Below are 22,824 nucleotides of genomic sequence, written 5' to 3' on the forward strand. Positions count from 1 at the left end.
CAATAGGACTTTACAATAGCTACCATAGTAAAAGGGATACTGTAATCATTTTGTCTTACACTAAACAGACCCTGTAGCTACTTCCAAACAGTGGATTTTTAGATAGAAACTCAATTTAGCAAATACTAATCAATAATGCAATAGCCACAAGCAGATGATTCAAATGTTGTGCATTAAAGTAGTTCCACAAAAGGGCATAAAATTATAATAATACTGTAAATAAATGTGTTGGTCCTATGATGTATCAATAGTTCACATTATCTAAATGGTAAAAGATTGTAGAGTTCTGAGATTCACATGGTCTGAGTATTTTAGTGCATGAATTGCAAAAGGCTAGTACATAGGTACAGCAAGTAACTAGGAAAACTAATAGAATCATTTATTGAGAGAGTAATTGAATACAAAAGTAGGTGGTTATGCTTCAGTGATGCAGAGCACTGATGAGACTATGCGGAGTACTGTGTACAGTATTGGTTGCCTTATTTAAGGAATGCTGCAAACGTATTGGTATCAAGGTTTACAGACCAATACCTGGAGTGGCTGGGTTGTCTTCTGGGGACAGGTTGACAGGCTTGGCTTGTATCCACTGGAGTTTGAAAGAGTGAAAGGTGACTGGAATTTAAACTTTTAAGGTCATGAGGGGTCTGACAGGGTGGATACGGAGAAGATGTCTTTTCTTGTTGGGAAATCTAGAATTAGTGGTCACTGTTTAAAAATAAAGTCAGCCTTTTAAAATGGAGGTAGAACCATAGAAATCCTACAGTGGAAAAATAGGTTAGCCAGCCCATCGAGTCTGAACTGACCCTCCGACTGAACGTTCCAACCAGGCCCTCCATAACTTTGTGCATTTACCATGGCTATTCCACCTAACTTGCACATTTTGGCAACCAGAGGAAACTCATGCAGGCATAGAGAGTACATGCAAACTCCACCCAGACAGTCACCCAATGCCGGAATCAAACCACGGTTCCTCACCAGATGAGGCTCTTTTTCTCTCTCAGAGGATTGAGTGTCTACGGAATACTCTTACTGAAAAAGTTGCAAAAGCAGAATCTTTGATTATTTTTAAGGTCTATTAGATAAATAGATAGATTTTTGGTAAGCAAGTGGGTGACAGGTTACGAGGGGTGGACGGAATGCAGATTTGTTGTTGCTAACAGATCAGCCATGATTTTATTAACTAGTAGAGCAGTCTCAAAGGGCCAAATGGCCTACTACTGATCCTCGTTTTTGTTTTTAAGAACAAACTCCAAATCAGGTGACTTACCAACATAAATCAGACAGACAGGTCAGAAGCTAATTTTTCACAACCCAAACTACTACAATTTTAAACATAGGCCAACAGAGCGGTTGTCACCAAGTACTGCAAACCAGACTTGTACCATCGCCGTGACTTTTGGTAGAATTACTTTTCCCTCTACCTCCATGACGTCGAGCAAGCCACATGGGACTCCAGGTCTTTGTTTTTTGTTACTATTTTTTAAAAGAATATTTGTTTCTCTTTATTTTTCCCTGCACCTCACCTCTCATATCCAGGCAGAAAGCCTATTTCATTCATGTTTTACTAAAATTTTGAAGGATTCTATATCTTCTAATGTAACAACCACATAAACAAAGCAGCTCCAATCTATCCATCTTTATCCATGTTGACATGTATTGTGATGAAACTGTGCCTTTAAGAAGTGTATTTGTGTCAAGTTTTGCATGAAGGAGATAGAAAGTCTGCAGAGGGATCTAGATAGGCTGAGCAAGTGGGCGAGGACCTGGCAGATGAATACAATGTTGGCAAGTGTCAAGTTATCCACTTTGGCAGGAATAATAGTAGGAGGGACTACTATTTAAAGGGTGAAAAGCTGCAGCATGCTTCGGTGCACAGGGACCAGGGGGTCCTTGTGCATGAGTCGCAAAAACCCAGTCTACAGGTGCAGCAGGTGATCAGGAAGGCAAATGGGATGCTGGCCTTCATAGCGAGGGGGATTGAATATAAAAGTAGGGAGGTCTTGCTGCAACCGTACAGGGCACTGGTGAGGCCGCAGCTGGAGTACTGTGTGCAGTTTTGGTTGCCGCACTTGCGCAAGGATATTTTGGCCTTGGAGGGAGTGCAGAGGAGGTTCACTAGGCTGATACCGGAGCTGAGGGGGTTGAATTATGATGAGAGGCTGAACAGACTGGGCTTGTACTCGTTGGAGTTTAGAAGGATGAGGGGGGATCATATTGAGACGTATAAGATGATGAAGGGGATGGATAGGGTAGAGGTGGAGAGGTTCTTCCCGCTCAGAAAGGACAGCGGGACTAGAGGGCACAGCCTCAAGATAAGGGGGGGACAGTTTAGAATGGAGTTGAGGAGGAACTTCTTCACTCAAAGGGTAGTGAATCTCTGGAATTCTCTGCCCATTGAAGTGGTGGAGGCTACCTCGCTGAATATATTTAAGACGCGGGTAGATAGCTTTTTGGTAGGCAAGGGGGTTAGGGGTTATAGGGAGAAAGCGGGAAAGTGGAACTGAGCCACTTCAGATCAGCCATGATCTTATTGAATGGCGGGGCAGGCTCGAGGGGCTAGATGGCCTACTCCTGCTCCTATTTCTTATGTTCTTATTATGTTCAACTCTGTTTAAACAGTGTTGATTTGTCTACAAGTGGCAGCCCACTTGCTGAGCATGTAGAAGAATAATTGCTCCTAGTTATTGGGTGTTTATTTTAATCTGAGTTAACGTAGCTGTGTTTTTTTAGAGTTTGCCCTGGGATTTTAGATGAGAGCTGATTGACAACAGTGTTGTGTGAATGGACAGACCTAGGCATACAGAAAGAACAAGCAGGCAGTTGCTGTTTGAATTTGAAAGGTGCAGCAGTTCATTCTTTCTCCTTTTCTTTGGAAATTGAAATGTGGGACCTGCTAGAAAATAAGTACGTTGCTCCAGAGGTCTGCAAAATGCAAAGGTGTTTTCTCCCTCTCTCTCTGGAGCTCTGCTGTGAAGACAGGTCTTTTTCTGGATGCTGCTGTCTGAGAGTCAGAAGATAGGTATCTCTCTCTCTATATCTGTCCAGAGGTGTTAAAAGACTGGAAGACCAGCAAGCCATGTAAACGTGTGTGTTTTGCTGAAGAGGATATTATGTTTTTGGGGAAGATAAGGAGCAGTTAAAAATTATACCTTATCTTGTTTAAGTATCTCATTCGGTATGCTAATAAAGGTATGCTAATTCTTTTGCTACAGTTAGACTGTATTGTTTGACAAAAGCTTCCTAGAGGGTCAATAAAATCCCACCTGGAGCAGAACATCTTATGCTCACACTAATGCCAAAATCAAAAATAGTTGGGGTCAAGTCTAACTTCATAATGTAACTTGGGAATTTCTATTCTGATCCCTAACAGTATATAACTCATTTATATTATCAATTTGCTATTACATTAAAGGGGAAAAAAAATCACCGTGTTAGTCATACAATGCTTTTTATTAGCTCCTCAGTCAATTAGTGTTTCTGCTATGCAGTTTCAATTATCACAGTCCAGCTGCAGCATTTGAATATAGCTACTGGATCTTCAGCTAGAATCATTTCAAATGGCAAAATGTATTTGATCCCCATTTACTAAAAAGATCTGTGTTTCATTAGAGAACCTGCAACAGCTCTACAGCCTTTTTACAGTATTAAGGGAAGTCCATTTGAATCACACCCCTGTAAATGAGTGCCAGTTTTCTAATCTGGGTTGTGGAATATACACTATTTTTGTCCAAGTCACTTGCTTTCAAGGAGAAAAACACAAGGTGAAAGATAACAACAAGAAAAGGGCCCATTACAAATATCTCACATAAAAGCCACATTAGACCATTTGTTCCAAATTCAAGATTGTGTCAGTAATTTTTTATAGGTGAAACATAGATAATACTGTCTCCACACCTGCCAGCACTAACAGGTTCCTTTAACCATTGTTGTTCTGACCTTTCAATGCAGCTAGCAGCAAGGTGAAAAAAGGCAATCAAAATAATGTCTTCATTTAAAAATGAAAACTAGAGATACTGCATCTTTCACATTCTCAGGATATCCCAAAGTACATCACAATCAATCAATTGCTTTCTGTTGAGAAAATCGGACATGAGGACTGGAGTAGGCCTTGTAGCCCGTTAAGTCTGTTCCACTCAACAAACAAAGTACAGCACAGGAACAGGCCCTTCAGCCCTCCAAGCCCATGCCAATCATGGTGCCCTAACTAAACTAAAAAAAAAACCGTCTGCCCTTACTCAGTCCCTCTTTTCCCTCCCTATTCATGCACCCATCCAGATGCTTCTTAAAATGTTGCTAATGTCCCTGTTTCCACCACCTCCTCTGACAGCGCATTCCAGGCATCCATCATTCTCTGTGTGAAAAACTTCCCCCGCACATCTCCCTTCAAAAATGGCCTAACCAAGGTTTTACATAGCTGCAATAAGATCTTGGCCAACATGTGACATAACTTCATGTACCTACTGCCTTTGCTACATGCCCCTTAATATTTTTGGTGAGGATAAATATTTTTGGTGAGGATATTTTTTTTGGTGAGGATAAATATTTTTGGTGAGGATATTTTTTCTATGAGGATGTGTCTAGGGCGGTGGATAGAGGAGAGCCGGTGGATGTGGTCTTTCTAGATTTTCAGAAAGCGTTTGACAAAGTGCCTCACAAGAGGTTATTGCAGAAGGTCGAGGGACATGGAGTTGGGGGTAGGGTGTTAGCGTGGATAGAAGATTGGTTGTCAAATAGGAGGCAGAGAGTGGGGGTCAACGGGTGCTATTCGGATTGGCGGATGGTGACTAGTGGAGTGCCCCAGGGGTCGGTGCTGGGACCTCAGCTTTTTACCATTTATATAGATGATCTGGAGGAGGGAACCGAGTGTAGAGTGTCGAAATTTGCTGATGACACCAAGATTGGGGGAACGGCAAATTGTGCGGAGGGTGTGGAGAGTCTGCAGAAGGATCTAGATAGGCTGGGCGAATGGGCCAGGAAATGGCAAATGGAATTTAATGTTGGCAAGTGTGAGGTGGTCCACTTTGGTAGGAAAAATGGTAGGAAGGACTATTACTTACGAGGCGAAAAACTGCAGCAGGCGACGGTGCAGAGGGACCTCGGGGTCCTTGTGCATGAGTCACAAAAACCCAGCTTGCAGGTGCAGCAGGTGGTCAGGAAGGCAAATGGGATGCTGGCCTTCATAGTGAAGGGGATTGAATATAAAAGTAGGGAGGTCTTGCTGCAGCTGTAAAGGGCATTGGTGAGGCCGCAACTGGAGTACTGTGTGCATTTTTGGGCGCCGCACCTGCGCAAAGATATTTTGGCCTTGGAGGGAGTGCAGAGGAGGTTTACTAGGCTGATACCGGAGTTGAGGGGGTTGAGCTATGAGGAGAGGCTGTATAAACTGGGCTTGTACTCGTTAGAGTTTAGAAGAATGAGAGGAGATCTCATTGAGACGTATAAGATGATGAATGGGATGGATAGGATAGAGGTGGAAAGACTCTTCCCGCTCAAAAAAGACAGTAGGACTAGGGGGCACAGCCTCAAGATAAAAGGGGGGCGGTTTAGAACGGAGTTGAGGAGGAACTTCTTCACTCAAAGGGTGGTGAATCTCTGGAATTCTCTGCCCGTTGAAGTGGTGGAGGCTGCCTCGCTAAATATTTTTAAGACGCGGGTTGATGGGTTTTTGATAGGAGAGGGGATTAAGGGTTATGGGGAGAGGGCGGGAAAGTGGAACTGAGCAGCGACAGATCAGCCATGATCTTATTGAATGGCGGGGCAGGCTCGAAGGGCTGGATGGCCTACTCCTGCTCCTATTTCTTATGTTCTTATGTTCTTATAAATCTCACTCTCAAATTTAAAATTTAGCAATTGAATTAGCAAATTGTAAAGAGATTTTCAAATTTCGGCCATCCTTTGCTAGAGAGAAATGTTTAACATGTCCATTACCACTAATCTATCTCTAGCCGCTCAATTTCCTAGCCAGCTCAAAAATTTGCCTGTAAAAGTACTAACCATTTTACAGGCAAATTTGACAGCCAGCGTGCGTACAACAAGGAACACAGAGCAATTGCTTGTTTCAGTTATGGTCATTAAGAAATAAATGTTGGCCAGAATCGGTTTAATATTTAGTCTTTGAAAGAGTACATGTGATAATATACACTGATCTGAACAAGCAGTCATGATGTGGGTATGCCGGCGTTGGACTGGCGTAAACACAGTAAAAAGTCTGACAACACCAGGTTTTAGTCCAACCTATTTATTTGATAATATACTCGCAAGCTTTCGAGGGGTTACCCTCTTCGTCAGGTGAATGGAGAGTTCTGGCCTCAGACAGAGCATATAAAGCACAGACAGTTTAGAGATTACTTCGGGTAAGCATTCTCCAAGGCGGCCTTCACAACACACGACAGCGCAGAGTCGCCGCCTTGGAGAATGCTTACCCGAAGTAATCTCTAAACTGTCTGTGCTTTATATGCTCTGTCTGAGGCCAGAACTCTCCATTCACCTGACGAAGAGGGTAACCCCTCGAAAGCTTGCGAGTATATTATCAAATAAATAGGTTGGACTAAAACCTGGTGTTGTCAGACTTTTTACTGTCTGAACAAGCAGAGCAGGACTTCCATTTAACATCTTACCTAACAGATGCACATCAGTAAAATGCAAATATCTGAACATCCATTTCTGCTACAATCATGCTTTAGTTTCTGTCTATGCTCAGAATAATCAGCAAATGCTTATTTTACCCTTGAAGTTTACTCTATTATTTGAAAATTATTGGGAATACTTAAGATAACAGACAGAACACTGACATCTCCAAATGTCTAACTGCACTTGTTTTTAACAGAGAAATATTCGTCTTAGTTGGAATGGCATGTGGATCAATTACTGCATTGTATCTCTGTACAGCAGTAGCTAAGACTGTTTCCTCGCTATGATATTTTGCAAACTAGCTAAATCATTTGAAAGCTAAAATGCTTTACAGGTAAAAACTGTACATTCATCTACACTCCTCCCTTACATTTTCTACAGTCTATTATTGAGTTATACAAGATGTCAGCATACACATTTATATATTGTCAAAAAGGTGGGAAAGAAGTGACTAAAGACAGCAAGTTAACGTCTGGATTTCATCTGATTCATCAAAATAGCTACCATTCCAACACTACAGAGCAGCCAGCATTTAATTATAAACATCTAGGAGGATCAATTAAACTGCAACAGAAGTAGAAGAATAAACAAGACTATGAAGGATGTGAAAGATCCATTAATACATTTGCTATTGTATTTTTAGCTCTTTTGTGAGACTGAAATATTTAAATCTTTCAGCACTTGATGAACCCATCATATTTCAAATGACACACACTGGGCTGAATTTTGGGGCCATGAAGTCGGAGGGAACTCCACCTGGGCTGCTTGAGGGGAACCAAGCCTGATTTTACTCCCATCTTAGAGGTAAAGAACTGTCCCCAGGGCACATACAGGCTAGCGTAACTGCAGTGGGCCAAGTAACGCAGCAAGCGTAGGGCAAGAGGAGCAACTGGTTGTTGGGGAAGACCGAAGATGAATGGTGGAGACTGTAGGGGTAACCACTCCCACTAGGGAGAGCCCCTTCCGTGGGCCAGAGTGCCTGATTGGTGGCCCACCCCCACCACCCAAGCCCACAGGGAAGCCGCCTGGGTTCATCAGGTAACCCCAAGCAATGTCAGTTGCAGTTAAAAGATGCCAATTGGCCATCATTCTTTATCTTCCCCATGACTGGCTAAATGCTATAACAGTAGCAAGAGGATGGGCATTGCACCCTGGCTCCCCCTCCTGATGTTTGGCCTCCCCCTAACCAATCATATGCCCACAGGTCCCATAAAATCCCGACTATTTTTCCTGCTGCATAAGCTTATGGCTATTCTGCATTTTTCTAACATTAGCTGCAAAGGAGCAGCATAGAATATTAACTTGTATTGAATTTGCTTTTTAAGCACAGAAACATGGCAGAAATTGATAGTTACAGGACATGAATACTAATGAGGGGTTTCCAACTCCCACGACTCCAAAAGAGGCTATGAACCTATACAGGAAGTGGGAGATGAAGCAATAGCAATCTCAAATGACAAAGTCAGAGGTTAATTTGCGCACATACTTTGGGGTCCCAGTGTGTCATAAAATACCTGGGACAAAGACTAAACAAGTTGTTCTGATATTTATTGCTTCCTGAATTTTCACTTTATATATTTTCTACAATATTGTCCTACCTTCCTTTCCAGGCCTGTTCTATTGGGTGTCTCTTCCTTTTCCCTGCTTCAATGCCAGTGGCTCATTTTTCAAACATTATTCAGACCTCTGGAATTCTCTGCCCAAACTCTTCATTACCTTTGAAGACTTCCTCTTTGACCGAATCATAACTAACCCCCATCTGATTATTCTCAAACTCACCTTTCCTCTCCTTGTAAAACAAATGAGAGATTTCAAAGTGAAATGTACCACACAAACTGCAGTAGAAGCAAAATAAAATTCACCTTCATCAGATAACCTTTACAAATATTTATCTACCTTGGTTTCCATATATAATGTCACCAATCTTTTAGGTCAGGTTCTCCACGTTTGAACAGACAGCTAGTTTTGTTCAACTCAGGAGTTAATCCTTTGACCTTGCAATGAACAAACTGGTGGCTGTATTTCCTATGTTACAGACAGGAGGGAGGATTAATTTAAATTGCATTAATTTTGCCCCCTACTACCCATCTATCAACATAAAGATGTTTTGATTTGCTTCCATCTTTATAAGCAGTGACATTTTTACCAACCCCTCTGTTTTTGTGAGATCCAGTTTTCTATTAATAATTAATATTTTGGTAGAAATAATAGTAGGAGGGATTATTAAAGGGCGAAAAGCTGCAGCATGCCATGGTGCAGAGGGACCAGGGGGTCCTTGTGCACAAATCGCAAAAACCCAGCCTGCAGGTGCAGCAGGTGATCAAGAAGGCGAATGGAATGTTGGCCTTTTATAGCGAGGGGGATAGAATATAAAAGCAAGGAGGTCTTGCTGCAACTGTACAGGGCACTGGTGAGGCTGCAACTGGAGTACTGTGTGCAGTTTTGGTCGCCGCATTTGCGAAAGGATATATTGAACTTGGAGGGAGTGCAGAGAAGGTTCACTTGGCTGATGCCAGAGATGAGGGGGCTAGCCTATGAGGAGAGATTGAATAGGCTGGGTCTGTACTCGTTGGAGTTTAGAAGGCTGAGAGGGGATCTTGTAGAGACATATAAGAATAATGAAGGGGCTAGATAGGGTAGAGGTAGAGAGATTCTTCCCACTTAGAAAGGATAGCAGAACTAGAGGGCACAGCCTCAAAATAAGAGGGGGGTTGGCAGTTTAGATCGGAGTTGAGGAGGAACTTCTTCCTCCTCAACTCACCAGGGGAGGTGAGTCTCTGGAATTCTCTGCCCATTGAAGTGGTGGAGGCTACCTCGCTGAATATATTTAAGTCACAGGTAGATAGGTTTCTGATAGACAAGTGAATTAAGGGTTATGGGGAGAAAGCAGGAAAGTAGAACTGATCCACTTCAGGTCAGCCATGATCTTGTTGAATGGCGGGGCAAGCTCGAAGGGCTAGATGGCCTACTCCTGCTCCTATTTCTTATGTTTTTATCCCACAGTCAAATCAAGGGTTAATGAATTTATTCAAAACATGAAAGGAAGACCAAATATTGCCTCCACACTCAGACAGTGAAGAGAGGAATAGAGAAAAGAAGTTTTTACAGTATAGAGACCACAGAGAACATAAACATTGGTTCACATGGGTTCCAGAGTCCAGAATCAAAGTGGCCTTCACATAATGAGATAGGCATTCAGAGATGAATCAGTCTTGTAGATGATGGTACAGAATTTCCCACAGAAGCAGAATTAACTTGAGCCAAGTTTTTGACCTGGGCAGAGCACCATATCTTCTTTTTAAGTTTATTTATTAGTGTCACAAGAAGGCTTAACACTGACGAAGGTACTGTGAAAACCCACTACTCACCACACTCTGGTGCCTGTTCGGGTACAGTGAGGTGGAATTTAGCATGGCCAATGCACCTAACCAGCACATTTTTGGACTGTGGAAGGAAATCGAGCGTCCGGTGGACATCCACGCAGTCAAGAGGAGAATGTGCAAACTTCACACGTTCTGTGAGGCAGCTACATAGATGGGAAACAACAGTGAGCTGCGCAGTTCCACAAGCCAGAATCCCATGTCACATAATTCTCACCTTTCTACCATCATTGACAAAGGATATGCATCGATCATCTGGATTCCACAGACTGTTAAACATCTCAGCAATTAGAAATTGAAAGGAAGCTTGTGCAGTCTTTGTCTCAGCAGACAATCCAACTCCTGTTGGCCAACCTGAATTAATAAATACAGATGATCCTTGTGTAGCTCTCTTTGAAGTTGAGCAGTGCAGTCCTCAAGTGGCTGTTAGTGCCTCCTCAGAGATAACGAGGTGCACATTTTCTAAAAACAGCTAGGTAGCTTCTTTTGTTCAGGGTTCAGAGACAGACATTGACTCAGCCATCTTAAAGGTCTTTGTTCAGTTTTAAAAGTTTAGAAATAGCAATGAGCAGATGTAAATATTAGAGAAATAAGGTGTGACATCTTAGTCTCACACCTACAACAGAGTAATATTTACAGTACTTGCTGAGTATTTCCAGCATTTTCTGTGATTTTTATTCCAGATTTCCAGCATCTATAGTATCTTGCTCGTCTGTGAAAAAGTACTTCATTGGCTGTAAAGCACTTTGAGATGTCCTAAGATTTTGAAAAGGGATCCATAATGCAGATTTTTATTTTACTTCAACTCAACTGGGAACAGATCCATTTTCTAAACTTCAACTATTCCAAATTCAACGTAGGTGGGACAAACACAGCAACTTTATACAATAGCCTGTAGATAATCTTACAAAAGTGCTGAAATGATGATGCAGTTCAGCCTATTCCTTAATTAAGGCATTTAATTGAAGACCAAGTTCAGGGCATTCATCCAATCTTTTCCTTGAGATTTAAGTAATAAAGTATCACTTTTACTTAAATGTTCACTACTGAGATTTCAATGTAATTTTCCCCATTCCATCCTATTTTATAACTAGATAGCATATTACTACACTGGACCTTTTGGACTAAGTGACAAATAGTCCAGTCATGAAAAATACTATATGCAAGAAACAAAGTGTGACAATGTGTTGAATGTCTAATAAAAAGCAGTGAAAAACTATAACTTGGAATTTTATGGAACCTTTCAGATTCTCTGAAGGTCCCAAAACACTTCACAGCCAATTAAGTACTGCACTTCTGAAGTGCAAACACTGCTGTTACACAGGCAAAAGCAGCAGCTAATGTGCTCACAGCATGCTTGCAAAAACAGCAGAGATAAATTTGCTTGTGACTACAATCTTTATGCAGCAAATTCCCAATTGCAGTCCTCTGGGGAAGCAAGAGGAGAAAAGACACAACTCACCCCATTTAGCTCGGGCACACTTGGGAACACCAGACAGGCCGCTATTGGCAGAAGCCTGAATGCAAGTTGCCCACCTACTTCTTTATCGCAAATGGAGAAGGATCACAAAAGAAAAGTTTTTTTAAAAATTCCTTTTCTCACATGATGAATAGCTTCTGATCAAAAGAACGTGTTAATCTGTCCTGCAATGCTTTTTAGAACTTGCCCACTAATAGAAAGCTCTTCCAATTACATCGAACAAACTACTTTTTGAAACAGAATCACTGTCATAATACAAAGAAAAAATAAGGAACAGTACAACAGAGGAACAGGCTCTTTGGCCCTCCAAGCCTGCGCTGATCATGTTGTCCTAGCTAGACCAACCTCTAATATCCCTCTATGCCCCATTTGTTCATATGCCTAGGAAGATAAGATAATATAAGAAAATGTTGGCCAGGGAAGCAGGGTGCACTCCCCAACACTTCTTCAATAAGTGCACTTTGGGGATTCTTGCATCCACCGGAGAAGATGGGGCCTCAATTTAACATTTGATCTGAAAGATGGCACCTCCATTAATGCAGCATTGCTTCAGTACAGCACTGCTGTAATAGCCTAGATTTTATGGTCAAGTCTCTTCAGTGGGGCTTGAATCCACAACCTTTTGATGTAGAGAGCTCCCAGCTGAGTTATGGCTGATTGCATTATTCATCCTGCTGCAAGGTCCCTTCATCCACCTATCTGATCTAATTCCTGGCTGCTGCTGCTTAATTCCCAGGAAGGAGATAAAAAGCAATAAACGAAAACATATCAATAACTGAACTATGCCATCTAGATTTTGGACTAAAACTGGACAGTGCATGGCACTCAGCAAAATATGCGTTTCAATGGTTTGTTTGATGGTATGGAGGACATGTTAAAATACACAATTCATTTGTGCAAGCAAAATGTCTGATCACACCGTTGGCACCTGCAACATACCACTATTGATAGTGATCCAAAACCAGAATGAAACAGCTAGAAATGAGCTACCATCTCCTATTTAAAGACCAGCTGCACCACTTTGAGCTGTGAAAGAGGATAAATGCTTAACCCATTCACGTACAAACCGTAACATCAGAGATTATTTCAAATCATTTTAATACAGGCTCACTACCATTCCATGTATCACAGAACAGCAAAGACTGACAAGTTTCTACAATCTTGTTGAACCGCTACAATTCAGTTACTCAAATGAGACCCCAACAGGCTGTCTCTAGAGAAATATACAAGGTCCCATGGCACTAATCAAAGAGCTCTTCGGATGTCATGGCCAACAATCTACATTCATTCAAATGCCAATGAGAACATTAGTAATCTATTTCTAATATGTGCCCTAAGGCATTTTTGAGATATGTAATAAGGCAAAATAGAAAAATAAATACAATTTCCTTATCACAAAGGTTTAGCATTCGTTCTGAAAACCTAATAATTAAGTCATTTTCTCTGTCCTTTTCCAAATTAACCGCAATTACATTTTTTTGTAATAACAGTAGAAGGCAATCTATGCGTGACTTTGGGCAATTTTAACAAACGAACCACAGTAAGCAGTACTACATTAAAAGGACAGATTAACAGAATGGATGTGTTACCATGTGTGGTAATGACCTACACAGATTACTCGTGATCTGCAAGAATTAGTTGCGTCATTTAGGATGGTTTGTACAACTAGTTTCAACATCCCATAGCATTTGAAAGACAAGTTTTAAAAACACAGCAGGTGTTCAAATTGAGCACAAGATCACACTTAATTGTAATGTCCTGTAGGTTTCTGACAGCTGTCTTGACAATACATAAATAGGATGGGAATAGAGGAATATGGTCCCAGGATGGATAGGGGGTTTTAGTTCAGTCAGGCAGCATGGTCGGTGCAGGCTTGGAGGGCCAGTGCCTGTTCCTGTGCTGTAATTTTCTTTTTGTTCTATATTGCTTCAAGTTGTATAATGAATGTTCTGACAATAGGCCATTGACCTGAGATGTTAATTTTGTTTCCCACCCCACAGATGTTGTCAAAACCTTTGAATATTTACAGCATTTTCTGTTTTTACTCTAAATTTACAACATCTGCAGTATTTTGCTTTCATGCCAGTTTGATAAGGTTTCCAAGGTCAGGTTGGTAATACAATACAATCTTTATACAAACATCAGGAAATGGGGTGGGGAATTGTAGAAAAAGTTGTGTCTGGGTTCAGAAATACAGGTCACCCAAGGGAAAACGATATGTATGGCCTTGTGCTGACTGTGAAAATGCCTGCTGTGATACAATGTACTGCTTTCACAAGTGCACAATAGCAAAATAATACAAACAATGGAAAATGGATTAGGCAGCATGAGTGGCACACTGAAACCTTCATGCTGCTTTAACCAAGCAGTATGAAGGTTTGATCCCACAATAAACTGGTCCCCAGTCTCAACTCAGCGTCCTCAAGGAAAGAGTGCCAACTAGCTCCTCAAAGGCTCAGGTAATTAAGTAGCATAGTCACCACGCAATTTTAAGAGCGACACTGACAGAATATTAGATGGAGAGAAGGGTGCACGGCTTAGGGAAACCAAAAGGAGGGAGAAATCACAAAAAAAATACACAAACAGATTAATCCCAAGGCATATGTAGCAGTTTTGTTGGGAATGAAATACACCTACACCTTTCCTGGAAACCTTGCCTGTGTAAACACTACATTTTACAATCTGCTTCACCAGTGCGCACAAACCTCAATCCTGATACACATGTCCAAATGAGCTGAAAAATATCACCTTTACATCGAGCACTTAATAAGAACAATTAGATATTTTGCAGGCAATTGGCAATGGAATAATTTTACTAAGCATAACAAAATAACCTAATTGAGGGAACACTATGCTTGGGCCAAGGTCTTGTATTAGGTTGTTATGTGTGGTTCAGGAATTCTATACAATGCGAAATGGCAAGTGCTAAAAACTGGGGAATGTCATGCGTGGTCAGGTATCTGTTTCCCTGACATCAATTTAATCGCTTACATATACACAGTGAACTATGTTCCATTTCTGACTCCAGCAGTACTGAGTGTGCCCAATAAGTGGTACCAGAGGCTTTCTTTGAAGCATAAATCAGATGCAATTACTGTCAACAGATGAGTTTTATTTCTGTAACCACATTTTTGATCAGTTTTGACAGCTCATTACATTGCTGTGTAAATCTGACATTAGGAACCAAGTTGAAGGAAAAGGCAGTTTCTGTCAGAGTCTTAAAGAGTTTTAATTTAAAAACTTATTGAAGGTATTTAGCTCATTTGCAGTAATTAAGGCATGATACTAAAATATGACAAAGAACAGCCTTAGGAGGGGATCTCAGTACAAAGAATCACAACCACTTCTTAAGCAGAACCGAACACTTCAAAACCACATCAAGGAATAGTGTAGTAGAGGTTCTTCCCGTTTCCTATTTCTAGTTGATGGACCCTGATACAGGACAGCACAATGAACAAATTAAAAATTAAGCAAGAGTGGCTCCACAAGTGTCTAGAAATGCAGGTCACTAGCACTTCAATGAGCTGTGATACAGATGCAAGGACATCAGTTCCAACTCTCATTCCAACTGACGCAAGTACTGAGTTTGTGGTTATTCATTCAGCAGATGGGACGAAGCAGAAAAGCACTTCAAGTGAGGAAGAAAAATTAGGCGCTGGTTACCAAAGACCATTCTCCTGACAACCAGTTAAACTTCAGAGCACTCAAGCAGAATATTAAATAGAGAGAAACTCCAAAATGGTGCCATACAGAGGGAGTTGGGTGTCCTTTTTTTAAAAAATTCGGTGATTTTTATTCTACATCAACAGTTAACAATGTTTAGCATTTTCCACCAACACGAGGAGTCTGAGACTTCACTGGCTTGGCAAACTTCTGTTTGAGTGCTGCTTTATGAGTAGCCTTAGCTGTAGCTGCACTGACTTTCTTTGTTGCAGCTTTGGCCTTCTTAGCCTCCTTGGCGGTCCTGATTGCTTGTTCACATTGAGCCTTGCGCACCTCAGGTTTCTGATTCCTCTTAGCCATAATCTCAGCAAGAGAGGCACCAATAATAGCCTGTTGGAACTTCACTGCACGCCGGGGCGCTTTTTCTGAATCTCTTCAGACTGCCTTTTGTGCATGTGCCTGTACAAGACAGTCCAGTTGATTTGTCGAGGGTTTCTCCTGGAGAAGAAGGCTGACTCGCATTTTGAATTCAGAAACTGGAAAATCTTCCCATCAATTCTGGCAGAGCGCTTCCCGTGACCTGGGTAGATTTTATACCCAGTGAGTCTGCACAGTTTGACCTTCATCTCAACGGCAAAGATGGTGCAGGCAGGCAGGCTGGCACAACAAGTAATTAGGAAGGTAAATGGAACATTGGTCTTTGATGCAATGGTGGATTATAAAGTCGGGAATTCTTGCTACAATTGTTTCGGGCATCGGTGAGGCCACACCTAGACCACAGCATAGTTTTGGTCTCTTTGTTTAAGGAGGGATATGCTTGCACTGGAGGCAGTTCAGAGAAGGCTCGCAAATCAAATTCTGTGATGCAGGGGTTATCTCATAAGAAAAGGTTCAACCTATACTATTTGGAGTTTAGAACAACGAGATGTGATCTTATTGAAATATACAACATTCTCAGTCGGTTTGACAGGGTAGATGCAGAAAGCACATTTCCCCTTGTGGAGTGAAATCTAGAATTAGAGGGTGGAATTTCAAAATAAGGGGACCCCCATTTAAGAACAAGATAAAAAGAACAGTCTTCTCTTAGAGGATCTTTAATATCTGGAACTCTCATCCAGAGACACGTGAGGCTGGGACAAAGAATACAGTAAGGTTGAGTTAGACAGATCTACATCTACAAGGTAGACAGCTTCCATCTTCTTCCATCAGGAAGAAGATACAAAAATCTGCGATCACATACCAGCCAACAGGAAAACAGCTTCTTTCCTGCTGACAACAGACTTCTGAATGGACCTATCTTATATTAAGTTGATCTTTCTCTACACCCTAGTTATGACTGTAACACTATTCTGCACCCCATCCTTTTCTTCTCTCCTATATGCTATGAATGGTATGTTTTGTCTCTATAGCTCGCAAGAAATGATACTTTTCACTGTATCCCAATACATGTGACAATACCATATCAAATCAAAAAGGGGCACAGGCAGGAAACTGGAGTTATTCCCATCAAATCAGCCATGATCTTATTGACTGGCAGAGCAAACTTGAGGAACCAAATTGTCTACTGTCTCTTTTTCTTATGTTGTGTTCTTAGAGATGCATACTTGTCTGCCTTCTCACCCTGTAAGAATGCAATGTAATGAACGCCCACAGAACATTATGTACATTAGCTTGAAGAAGCAAACCATAAATTGCTCTTCAAAGCTATTTCCTCTGCTTTTTGCCAACTTTCTTTGCTTTCTACTTTCTCTCCTGAAGGTCAATTTTTATGCCGAGGTTTGCTGGACATATCATTTTTCCACCTGTTATAGGGATGGCACAGTGGTTAGCACTGCTGCCTCACAGCGCCAGGAACCCCGGTTCAATTCTTCACTTGGATCACTGTCTGTGCAGAGTGTGCACATTCTCCCAGTGTTTGTGTGGGTTTCCTCCAGGTGCTCCAGTTTCCTCCCACAGTCTGGAAGATGTGCTGGTTAGGTGCATTGACCATGCTATTCTCCCTCAGTGTAGCGAGAGTGTGGTGACTAGGGGGTTTTCATAGTTAATTCATTGCAGTGTTAATGTAAGCCCACTTGCGACACTAAGAAATAAACAAACTTAAACTCGACCAGAACATCCCTATCGCTGTTTTAGGTGGGAATGGTTCAATACATGGGAATAGACTGCAACACAAGACTTGTGTATTAAATCATAAGCAAGTTGACTCTGGCCTAACTGAATGCTTTCCCAAGTACAAATGGAGAGATGATTTATAGCATCTGCAGCTGAGTTTCAACAGCACACAACAGTTAAGTCCAGCACTGTGCCTGCATAATGTACATAAGAACATAAGAACATAAGAAATAGGAGCAGGAGTAGGCCATCTGGCCCTTCGAGCCTGCCCCGCCATTCAATAAGATCATGGCTGATCTGTTGTGGCTCAGTTCCACTTTCCGGCCCTCTCCCCATAACCCTTAATCCCCTCTCTTATCAAAAACCCATCAACCCGCTTCTTGAAAATATTTAGCGAGGCAGCCTCCACCACTTCAACGGGTAGAGAATTCCAGAGATTCACCACCCATATATGATCTACAAGATCCACAAAAACTCAGCAAGTTTACTTCAACAGCATTTCCCTCACTTCACTCCCCTCTAACCGCTACCATCGAGAACAAGAGCAATAATGTTTTGGGAGCAATATCATCTCCAGGTTCTCCTGACAAGTCACACACCATCACATTTTAGACACTGTCACTGGGTCATCACCTGGAATGATGATAAAGACTGCAGTTGTTCATACAGTTCCCAGTGCAGGAGGCCATTCAGCCCCATTGAGTCTGCACTGACCCTCCAACGGAGCATCTTATCTAAGCCCTATCTCTGTAACGATGGTATTTACTCGACTCATCTACACACCTTGGGACACCAAGGGGCAATTTAGCATGGATCCTAATCCACCTAAACTGCACATCTTTGGACCATGAGAGGAATCATGATGTGGATGTGCCGGCGTTGGACTGGGGTAAACACAGTAAAAAGTCTGACAGTCCAACCGATTTATTTGATAGTATCTTATTTGATAGTGGACTAAAACTTGGTGTTGTCAGACTTTTTACCATGAGAGGAAACCAGAGCACTGGAGGAAACCCATGCAGATACGGAGAGAACGTGCAGACTCCACACAGACAGTGACCCTAGCTGGGAATCGAACCCAGGACCCTGGTGCTGTGAGGCAGCAGTGCTCACTACTGTGCCACCACCCGCTCAGGACAACCTGGAATAGGCGAAGATGATGCTACACCACACAAAGTTTTAAGAAAAATTAAGATGCCCTAGGTGTGATTTATTGTGTAGGAGTGAAGAGCTTTAGTGGATTAAAGTGATCTCAGTTCTGACATAAAGAATTTTGCACTTTTCATTTCAAATAACCGGATCAGACTGATAAATAAAGCCTTTCACGTTGCCCTCCACTCGGATCATTTTGCAATCTTGTGCGACGGAAGCAGAGGCTTGATCTCCCATTGCTGCTGGAATGGAGGCGCTGAACACACCGAGGAGCCGCGGGAAGGATCAGCTCCTCACAGCCGCCACAGGGCAGCCTTCCACCGGCTGTAACCGCAGCAGAGCGCGGGGCCTCGGGCCCTGCCGAGGCCTGTCACCCTCACAAGCCTTTCCTCCCTCGCCCTCCCGTCGGCGCTTCAGGCCCGGTTCGCACTCACCTTCCCCGGCAGCAGCCACCACAGCAACAGGCCGAGGACCAGCAACGAGACGCTAGGAGGCCGAAACCCGGCCATGGCCACGCTGCTGTCTCTCTGTGAACAGCTGCCCCACGCTCGCGCTCTCTCTCTCTCTCTCTCAGTCTCCTGCTCCACAAACGGAACCCAACGGCCGGCTCCGGGGGCGGAGGGACGGGGCCCCGACTGTCAATCATCGGGAGGGGCGGGGCCTGTCCTAGGGGCGGGGCTCGGAGTACCTGCCAATCAATAACAAAGGGGCGGGCCATGTGTCCGCCATCCAGCTGCAAGGGGTGGGGCCAGTCCCTGCCAACCAACTACAAGGGGCGTGGCGTGTCTGCCAATCAATGGCAGGGGGCGGGTCAGAATGTAGGAGCTGGGGGAGGCCATTTGGCCCTTCGATCCTGCTCCGCCATTCATCTCTCAATAGCCTAATCCTGCTTTCTCCACATAACCTTTGGTCCCATTTGCCCCAAGTGCTATATCCAGCTGCCTCTTGAATACATGCAATGTTTTGGCATCAACTACTTGCTGTGATAATGAATTCCACAGGCTCATCACTCTTTGGGTGGAGAAATGTCTCCTTATCGCTGTCCTATCTAACCCAAACCCTCAGACTGTAACCCGTGGTTCTGGGCTCCCCCACCATTGGGGACATCTTCCCTGCATTTACCCTGTAAAGTTTATTTATTAGTCACAAGTAAGGCTTACATTAACACTATAATGAAGTTGCTGTGAAATTCCCCTAGTCACCACACTCCGGCGCCTGTTCGGGTCAATGCACCTAACCAGTCTGTGGGAGGAAATTGGAACACCCGGAAGAAACCCACACAGACTCAGGGAGAACATGCAAACTCTACACAGACAGTGTGGAGTCTAGTCCTGTTAGAGTTTGATAAGTCTCTATGAGATCCTCCCTCATTCATCTGAACTCCAGCAAAAACAATCCTAGTCAATCTCTCCTCATGCACCAGTCCCGCCATCCCCAGAATCAGCCTGCTAAACCTTCCCTCGAGAGCAAGAACAACCTTCCTCAGAAATGTCATTGATTGTCAGCCAATCAATGACAAGTGGCGGGGAGTTATCCAGCAATCAGAGTGTGTCCCCTGGAATCATGCAGTGCAGAAGAGGCCCTTCAGCCCATCGAGTCTGCACCAACACGTGAGAAACACCTGAACTCCCCACCTATTCCCATCAACCAGCACTTGGCCTACGAATGGTGTATTTTGTCTGTATAATGCATGGAAACAATACTTTTCATTATTGTCACATGTACACCAATACATGTGACAATAATAAATCAAATCAAAATCGTATTCTCATCCAGGATGTGAGGCAACCTGCCTCTACCACTCTCCCAGGCAGCTTCTTCCAGACCACCACCGCCCTCTGGGTAAAAATGGTTTTCCTCACATCTCACCTAAACCTTCTGTCCCTCACATTGAACCTATGTTCCTTTGTGACTCACACTTTAACTAAGGGGAACAGTTGCTCCTTATCCATACTGTCCATGCCCCTCATAATCTTGTAGACCTCAATCAGGTCGTCCCTCAGTCTTCTCTGCTCCAACAAAAATAATCCAAGCCTCTCTCCCTAACTTAAATGTTCCATCCCAGGCAGCATCCTGGTGAATCTCCTCTGCACTCCCCCAGTGCGATCACATCCTTCCTATAATGTGGCAACCAGAACGACACAAAGTACTCTAGCTGTGGCGTCACCAAAGTTCTATGCAACTCCAACATGATTTCCCCATTTTTATAATCTATACCTCGATTGATAAAGACAAGTGCCCCATAGCCTTTTTCACCGCTCTACTAATATATCCTTCTGTCTTCAGAGATCTATGGACAAACAAGCCAAGATCGCTTTATTCCACAGAACTTCCTAGGTTCATGCCGTTCATTGAAAACTTCCTTGTCAAATTATTCCTTCCAAAGTGTAGCTCCTCACACTTTTCAGACTTAAATTTTTATCTGCCACTTATCTGCCCATTTGACCATTTTGTCTAAATCTTCTTGTAACCCAAGCCTGACTGTTAACCACCTGGCCAACCTTTGTGTCATCTGCAAACTTACCAATCTTACTCCTGAAGTAGGAGCGTGGGAATGTAACCAAAGAGCTGATTTTTGTTTAATTAACCTAGTGCAAAGTGAATTTTTATTCTGCCAGTTGGCATTGTGCTCATTACTATGTATGAGTCTATCTTGAAAGTCACATTTAAAAATTGTAAAATGTAAACACATAGTTAAAAAGACAACAAATATTTTATGTAAACAAAATTATAATGCCATATTACAGAATATAATGAAATAACACCTCCATAACTTTAAATAATCTAGATTTTCAAAGCTAATACATGTGAAGATATCTTCTGTGTCTGTTAGGTTGTAGCATAAAGCAGTGTTTAATGATTATCAATGGGTCTTATTGTTTAATGATTAGTGTCCTACTGGAATAATCCCTCATTTTAAAAAAGAGGAACAGGATGCAATCTGATATAAGTTCAATATAAAAGTCAGTAGAGCAAGTCTCAGAGATGGAAAAGTTTAGTCACAGAGGATGCATCCTATTTAGATTAAAGTTCTTCCTACATCCATGTATGGGGTCATAGAATTCCTGTAGTGAAGAATGAAACCATTCAGCCTATGGAGTCTGCACCGACTCTCCAACAGAGCATCCCACCCAGGCCCTAGCCCCATAACCCCATGGATTTACCCCCTTAATCCCCCAAACCCACATTTCTTGGGACACTAAAGGGCATTTTAGAATGGCCAATCAACCTAACCCACACATATTTGACTGTGGGAGGAAACTGGAGCACCCGGAGGAAACCCACGCAGGCAAAGGGAGAATGTGCAAACTCAGAAGAGCAGTCATCCAGGGCGGAATTGAACCCGGGTCCCTGGTGTTGTAAGGCAGCAGTGCCAACCACTGTGCCACCTTCCCAGACCACTGGAGAAGGCCATCCCAATGCTACAGCTCCTATTTTCCCCAGTACTGCTATTAGTGCCCCATGAATCAAAAACCGTTTCTCCCACAGTGACTTCCCCGTCACCCATTCATCTCTTTAATCTTATTTACTCTCTGCCAATTTGGTCATACTTCAGATAATAATCCAGACATTATTGATTTTGCAGTTTTAGTTTTTAATTTGGCCCCTAGCTGCTCATAATTCCTCAGCAAACTCTTGTTCCTAGACCTACCATGTTGTTGGCACCTACACGGACCATGACAACTGGATCTTCTTCGTCCCACTGTAGATCCCTCTCCAGTCCCGAGCAGATGTCCCAAACCCTGGCAATATTACCATCTCGCTCTGGCCGCAGGGATCTGTGTTTATCCCCTGACTCCACCAACTCCAACTACCACAATGTTCCTATTTATCTACCCTCCAGTTGCCACTCCATGGACAGGTAACAGGTAAGAACGAGCATGTAACAGTGAGTAGAGATGTAGGAGTGGCAGTAATGTAACAGGCAGTATTGGCAGGGAACACAAGGCAGTAGGCAGGAACAGGGAGTAGGAGCAGTAGCAATAAGCAAATAGCAGTGAGTAGGTACAACAGATGGGTAGCAGTGGACAGGTACAATGGATTGATAGGAGTGGGAAGGTAACAGGTAAAAATCAACAGGCAGCTGGTAGCTGCAGGAAGGTAGCAGTGGATATATAACCAATAAGGAAGTGACAGGTATCAGCAGGAAAAGAGTCAGTTGAAGGTAGCAAGATCTGTTAGAGGCAATTTGAATGAAATGAACCTCTAAACATAATCAATGATTGATGAGTAGTTTTGGTGCTGTTATTATGTAATTTCCTCACCACATTCACGTGTGGATTGTCATTCCTAGATCTTGGGCATTATTACACATTTTCTCAGTGAAGGGATATTGAAAGAGGGTAGCAGAATTTAAACCAGGGGTCTGGGGAGCCAGCAGGGGCCACATGTTGCCTCTGATAGGGA

At 42.8% G+C, this 22,824-nt stretch overlaps 1 protein-coding gene and 1 pseudogene across 1 annotated transcript in view; both read right to left on the bottom strand.

Moving 5' to 3' along the window:
* ern1 (endoplasmic reticulum to nucleus signaling 1) overlaps positions 1 to 18,996 on the bottom strand; it is a 94,091-nt gene extending 75,095 nt beyond the window's left edge. The window contains exon 1 of the mRNA XM_080209343.1: positions 18,852 to 18,996. Within this exon, the coding sequence (XP_080065469.1) occupies positions 18,852 to 18,926 (75 nt within the window). The 5' untranslated portion in view covers positions 18,927 to 18,996. The remainder of the gene's footprint in view (positions 1 to 18,851) is intronic.
* On the bottom strand, positions 15,310 to 15,779 carry LOC145356443 (large ribosomal subunit protein eL24 pseudogene; annotated as a pseudogene).
* Positions 18,997 to 22,824: the final 3,828 nt, after the last annotated feature.

Source organism: Carcharhinus amblyrhynchos, chromosome 21 (genome assembly GCF_965287045.1).
Source record: "Carcharhinus amblyrhynchos chromosome 21, sCarAmb.v2.hapA, whole genome shotgun sequence".
Lineage (NCBI taxonomy): Eukaryota > Metazoa > Chordata > Chondrichthyes > Carcharhiniformes > Carcharhinidae > Carcharhinus > Carcharhinus amblyrhynchos.